At 45.7% G+C, this 16,221-nt stretch overlaps 1 protein-coding gene across 1 annotated transcript in view; it reads left to right on the top strand.

The window, feature by feature from the left end:
• MOB3B (MOB kinase activator 3B) overlaps positions 1-16,221 on the top strand; it is a 174,376-nt gene that overhangs the window by 65,089 nt on the left and 93,066 nt on the right. Inside the window, exon 2 of the mRNA XM_080938518.1 lies at positions 4,920-5,538. Coding sequence (XP_080794644.1) covers positions 5,121-5,538 — 418 coding nt within the window. The 5' untranslated portion in view covers positions 4,920-5,120. The remainder of the gene's footprint in view (positions 1-4,919; positions 5,539-16,221) is intronic.

The following is a 16,221-nucleotide window of genomic DNA, read 5'->3' as shown; positions in this document are numbered from 1 at the left end:
TCAAAAGATTCTGCCACCCCCTCACCACCTAGACTTCTGCCCCCCCTCCCCACCTAGACTTTTCCCACCCCCTCCCCACCCAGACTTCTGCCACCCCTTCCACACCCCCTCCCCACCCAGACTTCTGCCACCCCCTCACCACCTAGACTTCTGCCCCCCCTCCCCACCCAGACTTTTCCCACCCCCTCCCCACCCAGACTTCTGCCACCCCCTCCCCTGCCTTGTTCTGTCTCATCATGTGAGCTCTCAGGTAGTGCTCCAGCACCATGCCTGCCTGCCTCCTGCAATAGACCCTCTGAGTCTGTAAACCCCAGATTAACATGTTCTTCTACAAGGTCGTGCTATCTTATCATAAAACAGAAAAACAATTAAGACACCCAAATCAAAAACAGATATGATTATATGGGAAATGGAATTGGAAGATCTCTGAGATTTGCTGGTTGACAACACACACACACACACACACACACACACACACACACACACACACCCTCTTAAAACTAAGTTACTCAGTACTGACAGTGTAAGAGGGAAAATTCTATAAACCATTCCAGCCAAAGTGGGAAAGATATGCTGGTAGGAAGACACCAGACTTGTTCTTCAGTTCCAAGACTGGAAGAGAGGAGCCTTTAGAAAGGTAAGTGGACGGGTGTCTTGTCCCTGCAGGAGCCTGGCATGCAGCTACGGGACACCCCAAGTACCTGGTCTCCTCACCGCATTCATTCCCAGGCTGTGAGCATTCCAAGGCCGAGGATCAATCTCTAGATGACTCAAATTGGAGCTGCAGTTGGGTTTAACTTTGTGGCTCTTGTTTAGTGCCAACTGTCCTTCATTCATGTCCTTAAGTGTGCATTCAACATACCTTCAGTGAGGTCAGCCCCGCGCCCATCACCGGCCCGGCTTCTCAGAGTCCAGCAAAGGCAGTGAGCAGAGTGTACCTCCTCCGTGTTTGGGGTGCTGGGAGGCATTTTTCTTGTGGCTTTTCTGTAGTGACTCTGTCCAGAGACACCCTCTGCCACCCCACACTTCCGACTGTTAACATTAATCCGCCTTGTACCTCCCTCTTGCTGTCACCCTTCTGCCTCACCAAGATGGCCTCCAAGACATGGTCGCTGCCAGAGAAGACGCATTCCTAGGAGTCAGTGGGAAAGTTGTTTCATTTCTTTCTTTATCCCTGGCAAGGACTCTGATTTTTCAACTAATGAGGCAGAAGACATCAATAGGAAAAGAAAAATAAGAACTTCCCTTGCCAGTGTTGCCTAGCAACCTGGTCAACATTGCCTCACAGCCCCGCCCAGTTTTCTCCACGTCGTTTCATTGTGCGCTTGGTTTATTGCTAAAGTTGATCTATTAAGCAGAAAATATGGAGAACACATGGAGCTGCTGTCAGTTTTATGCTGTTTATTTGGAATTCCATTTTTCTCTTTCCAAAGACCTGGGTGCTTTTGTTTCTTCCTAACTCAGGCGACACACTGAAGGAATGACATCTGTGTCCACGTTACTCCGTTAGGCTTTGGGGTAGGAAAAGCAAAAGTTCAGACTGACCAAAAACTGAACACCAAATTGTGAGGTCTTCATAGACAGTGGCCAATTTTTAATTAATTATGCACCCCAAATCTAAAATATTCAAACAAGCCTTAGTAAGTGCTTTTTAAAAATTAAATAAGCAGTTGGTTTCAACTATTTATTGAGAAACGGAATTACAGTGGGTGCTATTCATAACAGAATTGTCAGCATTTCTATCCAGGGCCTCAAACGTATGACTTGTTCTTTCTTTCTGGACACTAGACAAGGGCAGATAGTAACCACTATGTCATTATTAGCCCAAGAAACTCCTGGCATGTGGCTGCAGTGACGGTAGCCACTCTTCCCATGGCACCACACAATAGTTTTCCCTGAGGCCTGAAGGTGCCCTGCTATCTGGATCCATCCAGATCAGAACTTCCCTCAACCCCTCCCCCTCCCTCACCTCCAAACTCCCACCTCCACATAGCTGCCTGGCAAGCAGCAGCTCAAGCCACAAAGTTGAGTTGAAGCTGGCTGGACTCTTCTGTGTTCTTCCCAACACACACTCAACTTCAGACTGTTGACAAAACCACAGGAACAAGGGGATGTTGTCATCCCTTTACTCAGCCAGTCAGGCATCCCTTCTACCTCTGACTTCGGGTGTTTTCTCCCGAGATGTGGAGGAAGCACAAATTGAGATATCCTACATCTGGGGTAAAGCTTCTTCATATGCGATGTACCATGTCACCCGTGTTTGCAGACCAGTAGATCTGACATCATTTGGAGCTTGGCTGAAGTGCAGACTTGAAGCACTACCTGTATTTAAGCATCCCCTCAGGTCTCTGTGTTAACATGTGATAAGGACTATGCTAGTCTGGTCTGCTTTTTAGAAGAGCACTGGAGATTGAACCCAGGGTTTTATTCAGGCTGGGAAAGTGCCCTGCCACTGAGTTGCAAGTCCAGCCTTTTATTTGGTTTTTAAAAAATCCAGACAGGAACTTGTTAAGTTATACATGCTGGTCCGTGGGCTCAGCTTCCCAGATATCTGTGATCAGAAGCCTGGTGAGCTGTAACCATTGAAGTGGATGAGAGAATACACTGTGGGCAGGGTCTCAACGTCCATAGTGTTTAGAAAGGAAGGCCACATGCAGCCACCATACGCCTTTTTATTTAAAACTCCTTTCGGTCTCTACAGTAACATAGCCGTGACATCTGGAAAAACACATAGAAGGAACATTTAATATTTGGAGGTGTGAGGGATCTTTTACCCATCCATCCCAATTGCCTGGTCTTTATGTAGCAAATTCACTGGCCAACAAGCACACTCCACAGAGTAACTCCCCTGCAGATGAAAATGTCACAGCAACAGAGACATACGGCATGTGTGCTAATGTGGATTAGGTGCCAGGAGACCAGCATTCCTGTCAGGGGAAACTGACAGGACCACATGCTCTGGACTCCCTTTTGAGTCTTGATGGAGCTCCTCGAAATGGGCACGAAAATGTCTATAGGACCGTAAAACAGCTGCAGTGCAAAACGTCACACGTGTGTTAGGGACAGAGAAATGTGGATTAAAGTCCCCATGTGTCAACTTTCTGACTTCTGGCCGATTGTTTAATCCAGCTAGCACTGAGTGTCTTTGTAACTACGGTGCTTGTGCCTCCCACAGAAGATAGGCTAAGGACCAGAAGTGTCAGGGAGAGACCAGAGCAGGGAGGTAGACTCGAGCCCTTACCTTGGAAGCACTGGCAGGGTGCTCACACACTTGGCCACACCCTGACTTTTAAAGTTTGGGATAAATATCCTTCCAGTTAAAGAGACTGAAACCTTGAAATCTGTTACTTAAATATCACTGGAATAAAGAGGAAAGAAATCCCCCAAATTCTAGCAAGGTTTGGTTATTTATTTTTTTGACATGTTTGTGGCCAATCACGTGAAACTTTGGGGGATTTGATTAGAAAGTTGTGACTCTTGGGTTTTCAGCTGGATGTCAGATCTGTTGGTGGTGTCCATGAGAACACAGCAGTTCTGTCCTTAAGAGTGGACACTATGGGCCCCAGAAGCAGCAGAATCAGAGGCACTGAGTCACGGAACTGGGGAAGAGGGTGACCTGAGGGCCATGAGAGCTGATGGGACACTTGTGATCAGAGGAGCAGCAGCCAGTCTTCTTTGATAAAAAAAGGGGGTTGCACCAAGGGACTGTTGCTGAGGGAGTGAAGAAAAAGAAAAGACTCACCGTTCCCTCTCTACCTTCCCAACTTCCCACCCATGCATTTGTTTGGGGAATGAGCTTTTAAAGCTTTTAGTTTCTTCTGGCTCTTATCAGGCAAATTAAGTCTTCCAGGAATCTTCCTCCCATCTTCCTCCTTCCTTCTTTCCCTCCCTCTATCCTTACCCCCTCCCTTCTTCCCTCCCTCCCTGGCCCCCCCTTTCTATGCACTGGGGTTGAACGTACAGTCTCATGCATTCTAAGCAAGTTTTCCACAGTTGAGCTTATAGCCCAGGCAAGAAGGTTTTCCTTTGAAAAGAGATTGTACGTGTCCACACCCTAGCGTGAGAGACTCTGGTGTTGATATCTACACAGTTGAGAGTTCAAAACGGTCTCAGGCAGGCTGTCCTGTGGCCTTCTCCACATTGTTTGTTCTGTGGGAGCAGGGAGTGTATGTTTAATGCCACATGAGAAGGAGAAAAGAGATGTTTCCCAGAGCTCTAGGGGCAGGCTTTTGGGAGAAGAACTAGAGAGGGATGAGAGCACCAGGCTGTGGAAGGGCAAAAGAGGCACATGGTTGTGTGAAGAAAAGAGCAAAGTCTGTAGAGGGAACTATACATCTCAGGAAAAACAAACAGAAACAAATTTTGTCTGAAAATGTCATGATGAAATCTAATACTGTGCATGCTAATTAAAAATTTTTGAAAAGGCAAATTTGGGAACATACTCCAGTGTTAATGACTTCTCCGAGGTATGTTCACCATGCAGGGGTGGAGAGCCCCTTCTGGGTGTGAATAAAACAGTTCAGACAGCTCATACTCCAACCGTCTGACAGATCCTGTGGTGGCTGGTCTGCCTCGGCTGATCACTCTGCTCTCTGGTTTGGCCTGAGTGGACTTGTCACCTCCTCCCGGTGTCAAGGCACAGGGTGGCCTTCACCTCAACCCACTCTTCTTGGCTGTTCTTGGGGAACATGTATATAAAATGGAACAGAGATCTGGGGTAGAATCTCTTTTTCTTAGTCATTTACGTAATTCAGAATACCAATGCAGGCCATAGGGCAATAGCTTACCCTTCACATTCATATACTTAGACCCATAGGGTCCAAGCACAGCCATTAATACAAGGTGGAAATTAAGCCTCCGCCTCTATTTATAAATGCAGTGTGAGCATTCACACGTCCCCGTTTCTTTTCTGCCTTTAGGAAGGAACATGAAGTTCCCTTGGAGATCATTCAAGAGGACTATGGAAGGAGCCATTTAGAACACACAGGGTAAAACTACAGGCTGCAACCCTGGGGCCTGAGGGCTGGCAGTGGAAAACCCTGCTGGGCTGTGATCTCTCACTGAAAAGTCCCAAGTGCCTTTTTGCTTCCTGCAAAAGGAAGGAAGCCAAAGAGGAGACCATGTCCATAGCCCTGAAGCAAGTGTTCAACAAGGACAAGACCTTCCGGCCCAAGAGGAAGTTTGAACCTGGCACACAGAGGTTTGAGCTGCATAAACGGGCCCAGGCATCCCTGAACTCAGGCGTGGACCTGAGGGCAGCCGTGCAGCTACCCAGCGGCGAGGACCAGAATGACTGGGTGGCTGTGCACGTGGTGGACTTTTTCAATCGCATCAACCTCATCTACGGCACCATCTGTGAGTTCTGCACGGAGCGGACCTGCCCTGTCATGTCAGGAGGCCCCAAATACGAGTATCGGTGGCAGGATGACCTCAAGTATAAGAAACCAACGGCACTGCCCGCTCCCCAGTACATGAACCTGCTTATGGATTGGATTGAAGTCCAGATAAACAATGAAGACATATTTCCAACGTGTGTCGGTAAGTGCATGGTGGGCTTAGAGATTTGATCGCTCATCTTTTGATTCTTTTTAAAAATTGTTTTGTCCCATCCCTCCTGAGCTGAGAAAGTTTGCAGTGTGAGTCTTACACTGTCTTTGAATACTATACAGTGTCCATGGTATTGCCTCCTGAATCTCCATCAGCTATATCTCTGGTAAAGAAACAAACTGACTGAAATGGAGAGGGGTCACTCATGGTCTCATGGTGTGTGGTTTTGTGGACTAGTGGAATACATCCCACTTGCTTGGGAGAACTGGGGAAATGTTTGTTAGGATCTTCTTGGCTTTCTTAGAGTTAGAATCCAAATCCACACAGCTGGTATGCTTTGTAGTTTGGGGCTCATTGCATGATTGTGATTTCTGCTGGAGCTATTAACCTTTCAAGATTATAAATCACAGTATGGAATCCATAGATTATTTGGCATACAGGGGTTCATATCCTGAGGTACTAAGAATCCTAGTATTAGCCTCTCCTGCAGTCATGGGCTATTGCAGTTGAAGGTAACTGCTAGGCAGACTGGAACATTAGAAGTAGAGATATTTTGGCTTGTTTTGTGCTATTAGCCATAAAACACAAGGGTTCGGACTCAGCCTTTCCCTCCTCCTTGAATTGCTAGCTATTGAATTTCCATTTACGAACAGGCTAGATATGGAATTCATTGCTTCTTTATATCGGAAGCTACATAGGAATGAGAGAACCAATGTGGGCACTCAGAACCATTTCTAAGATGAGCGGCTACTGTGCTACTGGGCTAGCTCAGATACAAAAATGAGCATGTGGGTGCACATGAATGCACATGAACGCACATGAAAAACACACAAGGGAGCCTGTTGAAATCACTGTAGATGGAGAGGTATTCTCACATCGAGGAGGCATGTGTGCAAGTAATCAGATCTGGTGCGGCACGGTGCATCTTCAAGTATTCGGGACATAAACCAGTTTGTCAGGATACTGATACTGACTTTGCCTTAACTTGTCTAGGCCCCTCACACTTCCTTCTCCTGAGCCTTCTTACCAAAAAGGAAGTGAAGTGCAAAGCATTGCCTAGGAGCTTCCCAGAGACTCCCATGGGCAGAGGTGTTCTCTGGGAAGCTCCTAGGCAATATTTTGTATTTCACCTCCAGAGCACACCTCCTCTGAGTCTTCCTGAACTTTCCATTTTACTCTTACAGGCTGCTTGTGCTGGGACGGGTTTTTTTCCTTTCAGAAATCTTCTAAGCAACTGTCAATATCATGTGCAGAACACACAATAGCATAATGACATGACGTCATCCTTCTGGTATTGGCTCCTGGGAGCTTTGAACTCTGGGAACTTCTACCCACTGGCAATTGCAATTCCCACGATGAGCTGCTATCTCAGCACAGCACCCTTTCGTGACATGAGAGGGAGGAAACTTCTGGACATCTGTTGGTGAACTAAGCATCATAGGTGATTTTAGACTTTGCTCTGGGGAGCAGCTGATGTCTTCATATTCCCCATAGGGAAAAAATGCTTTTTCTCAGGTGTTTCTTTGATCATTCTGCACACAGACTTACTTTTCTGTTTCTTTGATCCACAGTGTTGATGTTTTGAGGAATCTTAATAGGATTTCTCCTGAGGGGGGTGGGGAACGAGTTTGAGAAATTCTGAAGAAGCTGATTCTTTCAGCATGGGTTTCTTAGTAAGTCAGTGTGCAGTTCATGGAATTCCAAGAATACTTTAAAATGGTTTTTGTATATGTGTTTACTTTGTGTGCTGTCTGTATATATGGAAGCATGGATTCTAATGAGTGTGTATGAGTGTGTGTATATGTATGAGTGTGTGTGTATGTATGTGTGTGTATGTATGAGTGTGTGTGTGAGTGTATGTCTGTGTGTGTCTGTGTTTGAGTGTATGTCTCTCTCTCTCTCTCTCTCTCTCTCTCTCTCTCTCTGTGTGTGTGTGTGTGTGTGTGTGTGTGTATGTGTGTGTGTGTGTAGATCAGACAATTTGGAAGAGCTGCTTCTCTCTTTCAGTCTTGTGTGTCCCAGGATAGGACTAGGTTATCAAGCCTGTGGGAAAGTACTTTTTCCTTCTGGCCCAAGGAAAAGATTTTTCAGTCTGTGTGTTTCCAAGTTGGATGTGACAGTTTCTTTCTCTATAAAATATACTCCATTAGCATTTAACATTTATTTGTTCCTTTAGGCAGTGTCTCTGTCTGTCTCTGTCTCTCTGTCTGTCTGTCTGTCTGTCTGTCTGTCTCTCTCTCTCTCTCTCTGTGTGTGTGTGTGTGTGTGTGTGTATGTGTGTGTGTATGTGTGTGTGTGTGTGTGTATGAGTGTGTGTGTGTGTGTGTGTGTGTGTAGCTCTGGCTGTTTGGCACTTGATAGTAGACCAGGCTAGCCTCCAACTCAGAGATCTACGTTATCTACTCCTTAGTGTTGGAATTAAATACTAGAGCCAGTACACCCAGCTAGTATTTTTAATTTTACGGACATATTATCCTATATAAATTAGAGTTGTCAAAAATTACCTGGGACTTCTATTTCAAAATGCAGAGTTCCTGATCTCAGCTGAGGGCTAAGAGTATATACTTCAACAGAGGTACTTGCCTGGCATGGCCAAGGCTCTGGGTTTGGTCCTCTAACCGTGCCCAAAATGATGAGAATCAAAAGAAGAAAGGATTTCCTAAATGAGACCAGAGAACCTGTAACTTATGAACAGACCACACAAGTTTGCCAGGTACATTTTAACTGTTCTGTATAACATCTCCTTTAAGCTGAAATTTTGTGTGTTTGGAATGAAATTTCTCACTGGCCACTAGTAGAGTGGGGTAACTGTCATTCTGCTCTCTCCTTAGTTTGTTAGATTCTAATGTGAGGTAGGATGGCATCTGCCTTTGTGTGCCTGGCTCAGTTCAGACAGGATTCATGCATTTCACAGACGTTGTTGCAGATGAGATGAGGAAGAGGATGAGGAGGATGAGGATGATAATAATGATGATGAGATGATGAGAGGGAGGGAAGGAGGGAGGGAGGGAGGGAGAGAGAGAGAGAGAGAGAGAGAGAGAGAGAGAGAGAGAGAGGTGTTGAGACACGTTTCCATGTGTAGCCCAAGTTGACAAGGACTACAAGTCTGCCCTGCTTCAGCCTTCCAAGAGATCTGATCACCTAGCTAAGACCGTCTTTTAAGACCTGTTTTTGTATATGTCTATGTCTGCGAGACTGCATGAGTTTATGTGTACTACATGTGTGTAGGAGTCCACAGAGACCAGATACAAATGTGCCCAGGAGCTGGAGTTATGGTTGGTTGTGAGCTATCATGTGGATAACTGCTGGGTAGCAGAATCCCAGTCTTCTGCTGAGCAGTAAGGGCTCTGAACCACTGTCCGAACTCTCCAGTCCTGATTTCCTTCTTTTCAAAGACTGAGAAATAGTCTGTTGTGTACATATACCACATTTTCTTTATTCGGGCATCTGCTTGGATATTTATTGATGACATATGTCTATATCTCATTTTTTTTGTTGCCCGTTAATTGTTTGCAAGTCTTCTTTTAAGAAATGCCCACTATGTTACATCGTTTGATGTCAACTTGACACAAACTAGAGTCAGCTGAGAGGAAGGTACATCGGTTCAGCTATTGCCTCATTAGATCAGCTGTCAACAAACCCGTGGACATTTTATTAATTAGTGATTGATATGAGAGGAAAGGACCCAACCAATTTTAGGTGCTGCCACCCCTGGACTGGTGGTCCTGAGTTCTAAAAGAAAACAGGCTGTGCAAACTAGTAAGCAGCGTTTCTCAATGCTCTCTACTTCAGCTAGGGCATCCAGGTTCCTGCCCAGTTTAAGTCCTTCCATGATGAAGAGAAACGTGGAAGTGTATGCCAGATAAACCCTTTTCTCCCCAAGTTCCTTTGGCCTTTGTGTTTCATCACAGCAATAGTAACCTTAGCTAGAGCAGAGGTTGGTACAAGGATAGTGGGGTATTTCTGGAACAGACAGGATCATCTTGTCTTGGGGAGGATTGTAGAAGGACTTTGGGCTAGAAAAGCCATTGTGTGTTAAAAGCTTCGTGGACTATTCTGTAGGAGCTTGGAAGATAAGACTGTTAAGAACAGTGCAAAAGACAGAAGCCTGGCTTGTGAAGTTTCAGCGGGAAACAAAGATTGTATCGGGCCACTTAAGTGAAGAATATACGGTGCTTGGTCAGTTGGAACTGAAGAATCAGCTGTGATTAACTAGAGGCCAGAAGCACTAAAGTAAAACCTTTGATTTGCTGGGACAATGGATGCTGGCCAGCATCTTAACTAATGATTAAGATAGACCAGCATCACTGAGGTGAAAGACTTCTAGAAATCATTTACTCAGGATCAGTACCACAGAAGCTGTGTTCCAGAGGTGGCCAATGTTGTCCTTTGTGCTGTTTGAACTCCAAACTTGGTTGTCTAAGAGGCGCCCAGGTAGTGCTGGTTTTGAAGGCTTGAGGAGTTGTGGTGAGCATCTGAGGCGTGGCAGTAAGTGGCTGAGCTGAAATCCCCGAAGAGAACGAGGAGAGGCCATTGGTGAAAGTGCAACCCAGTTGCAGCAAAGAAGACAGCATTCTGGAGATGCTAGCACCATGAGATGGGTGACCACCAGACACCCGAATGGTGAATTAAAGCCAGTCAGAGCCTAGGAGATAATCTGCACGTGCTTCAGGGAGCAGAGCCCTCTGGGTGAGTTCAGAAGACTGTATGTACAACACATTGGACACTGAGTTATTTATACAGCTTGAATTTACTTTTGCTTTGTTCAAATTGTGACTGTGCCCTGGTTCTCCCCTCTTGGGGTAAGAAAGCATTCAAGTTTTCACTTTACAGGAACCCACAGTTTGAGAGACTTTAAACTTCTAAAGTGATTTTGGAATTTTAGAGACTTTGGATTTTAAAAAGTCTGCATATTTTAAAGATATTTAAAGACTACAGGACTTTTAAAACTTAAATATTTTATATCATGATATTTATTAATGAGCGATTTAGGGGATAAACTAGAAAAGAAAGGTTATGGCTAAACAATGATGCTTGTGTGTAAAGCTGACAATTGTGCTGGATAGTTTTATGTCAACTCAGCCCAACCTGGTGTCATCAGAAAGGAGGGAGCCTCCACTGAGAAAATGCCACCATAAGATCTAGTTGTGGGTAAGCCTATGAGGTATTTTCTAAGTCAGTGAAAATGGCAGAAGGCTCAGCTCAGCCCATTGTAGGTGGTGCCATCCCTGTGCTGGTGGTCTTGGGTTCTATAAAAAAGCAGGTTGAGCAAGCCATAGGAGCAAGCCAGCAAGCAGCACTCCTCTGCATCAGCTCCTGTCTCTTGGTTTCTGCCCTGCCTTCCTTCAGCAATGGGCCATAATGTAGAAATCTAGCCCCAAACCTTTTCTTCCCCACTTTTCCTTGGGTCCTGGTGTTGCATCTTAGCAATAGTAACCCCATTTAAAAGTCCCACTCAGATCTTTTGTCTGATATTTGAATTGTCTTCATACCATTGAATTGTTTGGATTCCTTATGAACCTTCTGCTTAAAAAGTCCAACCGTTTTTTTTTTTTTTTTTTTTTTTTTTTTTTATTGTAACCGTTCATATGCTTTTCCTTCCTGTGAAACAACCTGCTTCTCAGCATAGTATAGTTAACCATGGTTTTTCTTTTGCTCATGATTTTTGTATGTTTCCTTTGTGGTCCTCTCTCTCTCTCTCTCTGTGTGTGTGTGTGTGTGTGTGTGTGTGTGTGTGTGTGTTTCATCCATTGTAATATAACTTCTATAAAGCTACAGAATAGGTCCTATGCGGTGTCTCAGGAATAAGTGAGTTCTAAAGCATCATGATCTTGGCTAGATTACTATCTAGAAAGTCATCTTTGTAAAGCTCCAACTTTGCAGAGTGTTCAATGCAGAGATTGCAGAGATGCCCCCACTTCTGGATTTGTCCAGCCCTTGTTTTCACAATGCTTCTCTCTCTCTCTCTCTCTCTCTCTCTCTCTCTCTGTGTGTGTGTGTGTGTGTGTGTGTGTAAATGTAACTCAGTTACATTTGTTTGTTTGATTGGTAGGTTGGTTGGTTTTGTTTTGACGTGTATTCTGGCGATCAAAATCAGTTTCCACACTTGCGAGGCAAGCTTTCTCCAGCCTGGCTTCGTTTTCTTTTGCTTGTCCAACATGTCTTGTTAGGAGAAAGTGAAAAGCTCCAGCATCCACCATCATCACGATAGCGTTCATCTGCTTTTTGCTTCTCTGTACTTTGTTCTCCGGTGTTATTGGTGCTTTCTTTTAAAAGACCTGTTAGGAGCACTTTCTCCAATACCCTCCACTTTCCCCTTCATCCTCCCACAGAGCCCCTCCTACTTTCTCTGTTTTTGATCTTTGTGCTGTCATTCATGAGTCATTCTCCCACGAAACAATCAAAATGTGTGTCAGGATGGAATAAAAGAACTGTAGGCCAACAATAGATCCTGGAAGGATGAGAAACAGGGCGATCTGCTTAGAATTCGAATCCTGGGCCTGGGTCAGTGTCCCTGCCTGGGAACTAAGATGGGTTCAAACTTAACCTCCTCTTTACTGATCCAAGGAAACAGAACCGGAAAGTGCTGACAGATGTGAAGGCCTCACCCTTAGGTATTAAAGGATATAGACAGTTGTTGATCTTCACCACTGAAACGTCGAGAAAGCCTTTCATCTGTTGCTAGATGCGAGTTTAACTAGGAGCCCATGCTATGCCAGAAGTCAAGCTTTTTCAGATGGGAAAATACAAACAGATGTGGCCTCTCATAAGCCACTGTCCCCTCCCTCCACACTCCCTTGAACTCTTCTCTGGCTTCCTTTCCTGGAAACCCAGCAGATGTCTCTGTTGAAACCCTTAGAACAGCCCCGAATGCAGAAGGACCACCTCCCCATTGATTCCTCCTCTTTCCAAGATACATCAGAACAGAACACAGAAAGCCGCACAGACTTAAGAAAATACTGTTCCCTAATTTCAAAAATGTCTTCTCTGTTCTAGTTCCAACTTCCCTGCCTTTCTGTTATGTAACGGGATTGAACATCGTAGATCTGATAGTCTGAAAAAACAAAGAGGGACTCAGAACCTTTCCGAGTCGTGTGTTTCTAAACAGTCTTGGTAAAAAAGGAATGAGAGCACATAAGACACGGTTATGTGATCTCACCTACACTGACAGTCTTAGAATAAATGGGAGTCAGCGGGGAAGATTAGTGAGCGTTAGAGAAAAGCAAACTCACATCTGCGGAGCCTGCTAAATGCCTGCACTGTGGCTGCCACTGCTGATCTTTCTTAGTTCTAGCAGCAGCTCAGTGGAGAAGCTATTACAGTCTAGCAGGTAGGAGCCTGTGGGCTTTCTCTGGGCCACACAGATGATACATAACTCAGGAGTCAGTGTGAGCTACAGCGGCCAGAGTCTGTTCACTTTCCGTACGGCGTCATTCAGAGGTGTATCACTGGCTCACAAGCTGGAAGAGTCTCAACCGATGTCTCAGGAGGAGGATTAGGATGGAGAGAGTATCCTAAGTCTGCTTTGCTGTTGTTGTTTTGTTTTTATTTTTAATTAAAAATGACTAGCTTTTGTTCCAAAAAAAAAAATACTCAGCAAGGAAGTGTCTGGAAAATGCATTCCGTTTCTGCAGCTGCTCCGGGCTCCATTCTAGACTGTACACCGACCAGCCCATCTTTGGTCCACAATGACCCGTGACTGCCCATCAGTCCTTCCTCATCTACTCATCCATTCAGTGAGCGTTTAGTGTGTGTGCTTGGGGTCAGGTCCTGCCTTAGTCACCCGGTCAGCAAAGCAGAGAGAGCCCCTATCCTTGAGCCTTTTGCACGATGCCCAGATGTCCGATCATTCTAAATCATCCTTCACACTTTATCAAGTGCATTGTAGGAGTCGTGTCCCTGGACCATCCTTTTCGAGAGGCTGTATCTCTATTTTCCTCAGTGCTGAGGATCCAACTCAGGATATTAGGCAAACATTCTCCTAGTGGGCCACACCCCCACCTTTAGAGTGTTTGAACCAGTCTCACTGTGCACATCAGGCTAGGTCTGAACTACGCAACTCACGCCGGCCCAAGATTCGCCATCCTGCCTTCTCTGAGTGCTGGGATTAGAGGCAAGCACCACAACTGTCACGTTCAGTTTCAACATCCGATTTCATCGTCTGCCAAATTACTAAGGCATAGATAAGTAAAAATATTCACAGGAAAGAACATAAGAGTCAGGATTTGTGAAGTTAAACTTACGATTAACATTTAAGTTGTAACCTTTTCTTTCCTATTTCTATATTGTATGTCTCTGACCTGAGCTTTCAGATCTAAGTGTAAGTCTCTGACCCGGACTCGATGTACAGGAGTCTGTGTGTCTGCGGCGTGGAGAGAGCTCTGCTTGGGTTTAATCGGCTCTGCCACCTACAGCTGCTGGGCACTGTCATTTCTAAACCTCCACTTCTCTGTTTGCAAAAGGTTATAATTCTGACCTCATGAGGTTGTGTTAGGGGTCAACTGAGACGAGCAGGTGTGTGTGTGTGTGGGGGGGCATCACATTAGAACCTGGGGCATAAAAACACTGTAGAGACTCAATCCACCCTCCTCCCTCTCAGCTTACCTCATCCTCTTACCTCCCCTCCCCCAGCCCCCCTCTCCAACTATCAGCCATGCTCATAGAAATTACTAGACAATTCTTGAACAATATCTGCAAGAGTACAGTATATAGACTCAGCCAGACTGATAGTTTCTGTCCGTCTTTGTTGCTGTGGTGAGGCTCCTGAGCATTGCAGGGCTTCTTTTAAAGGCTTGGAGAAAGCGTCAGGAGTTAGAGTAGCCCCTGGCTTCAGGAAAGAGCCCCTAAGTCTGTAGATAAATGACTAATACTCTGGGTCTCCCACCTGATTTCCAGAAGACTCAGCACTAAATCTGCCCATGTTCAGTGTCATATTGGTTAACTTCAGCAGAAGATGAGTGCAGGTTAGCCCAGGAGTCACGCCCAGGGCAGGCCGCTAGTCCAAGCCAGAGTTAAGCCAGGCAGCTTGGACTTGGCATCTCTGAAGGAGGGAAAAGTGCTGACAAACATGCCTGTGGCTGTTGGCTTTGTTTCTGTTCTCTGGCTAATCACTGCCAAGAGCAGGATCCCCACCCCCGCCCCCCCAACCTTTTCGATGGGCAAGTGTTCCCAGAGCTTTGGCAACCAGACTTACCTTTGGGATCTGGTAAACCGTTTTGTCCCCTAAGAACTTACTAGTTGAGAGGCATGGCACGAAAGCTGCCATTTTCTGAATGCATTTGATTGTCCCCGTTGTTCACTGTCATTAACCTGAAAAGCCACATTAGGTAAACGGTACGGTTGCCATTCCTCATATGACCCAAAAGCATTAAGTTGCTTGCACTGTAATTTATACAAGCAACATAGAACACATCTGAGGCACTTTGTAATCCAGAGGTGGCCCAGCTTCAAAACCCACGTTCTCAGCTATGCCTGCATCTCATGTCTGTAATGTTCTTTCCTGAGAATCAGCAGCGCTCTTGGCTTACTCCTGACTGTTGTGAGTTCTTCTATGGGATGCTCAGACACAGAATCACCAGAGCCCTGTGTTTGATGCAGATTATACTGAGTACTTCAACATAGGCATTCTAAGTTCCTATTCCTTTAAAAAAAATGCTGCCTGAGCGTTCTGTTGCCACCCAAGTTTGTTCAGTTGCTTGTTAACCTGCAGAGACAGTTGAATGCACTCACCCCAGCGGGCCGCCGGCCATTATAGAGCTGGTGGTCTGTTGTGGAGAGTTACAAGTCCCTTCCCCCACGTGGTGAACCCAATCCTGCAGGCAACTTGGTAGCTAGATTAATGAGGACAGTGTGAGATGATCCCTCCCCCACTCAACAAATCCCAAGAGACTCCTCAGAAAAGAGCTCCTGGTGTGCTAAGAGACTAGGGGGAAGAGAAGGAACCCAGAGAGCTTGGAGACCGCTCCAAAGCTGAGGCTAATTCCGTGAGCTCTCTCCATTACCTGTGCTATGTAATTTTAATGGGCGTGTCTCAGGTGACACGCCATTACATCCCGGCACCAGCTGGGAAGGGAGATGGGATATGTGATACTCAGAGGTCAGATACTTAAAACTCCATTACCGTTACCGAGAGGGGATGCGCACATCTGCTGCCTTTGCCTGGTTGTTTATTGGAGCCAGCAGGGCTTCCTTGTGAGGATCAGCAGGATAAGGAGAGCCAGCCTGACATTGGCTTATCAGCAGGATAAGGAGCCAACTCCTGGCAATCCCTCCACTCATCCCCAGTCTTCAGAATCCCATCTTTTACATAGTATACAGAGGCTTACATGATGCTAATCGGTCTCACAGTTCCACGTGCATTCAAAATCCCTGTGTATACATGCTGGAATGTGTTCAATCTGAGAATCCTCTGCAGGGGAGGCCTTTGCCAGTGCGAATTTCAGACTGGTGGTTGGTAACCCGTGATCAGGTTTTCCTCAAGTCCTCTAGTAAAATGACGCTGTAATGAGAGAGAGCGGTCCGGATCTTAGCTAGAAACCATCATTAGCCAATGTCAAGTTTCTCCGAGGCCGCTTCCTCCTCTGCCGAATATCTGTGAGAACCTCCTTCACAGAACTACTGAGGCATTCAGTCAAACACTGCCAGATAAGCAGCCACACACGGTGTTGGGGCACA

Source organism: Micromys minutus, assembly GCF_963924665.1.
Source record: "Micromys minutus genome assembly, chromosome: 26".
Classification (NCBI taxonomy): Eukaryota; Metazoa; Chordata; class Mammalia; order Rodentia; family Muridae; genus Micromys; species Micromys minutus.
Note: the sequence above shows the minus strand (reverse complement) of the source record. Positions and strands in the feature narration are given on the sequence as shown.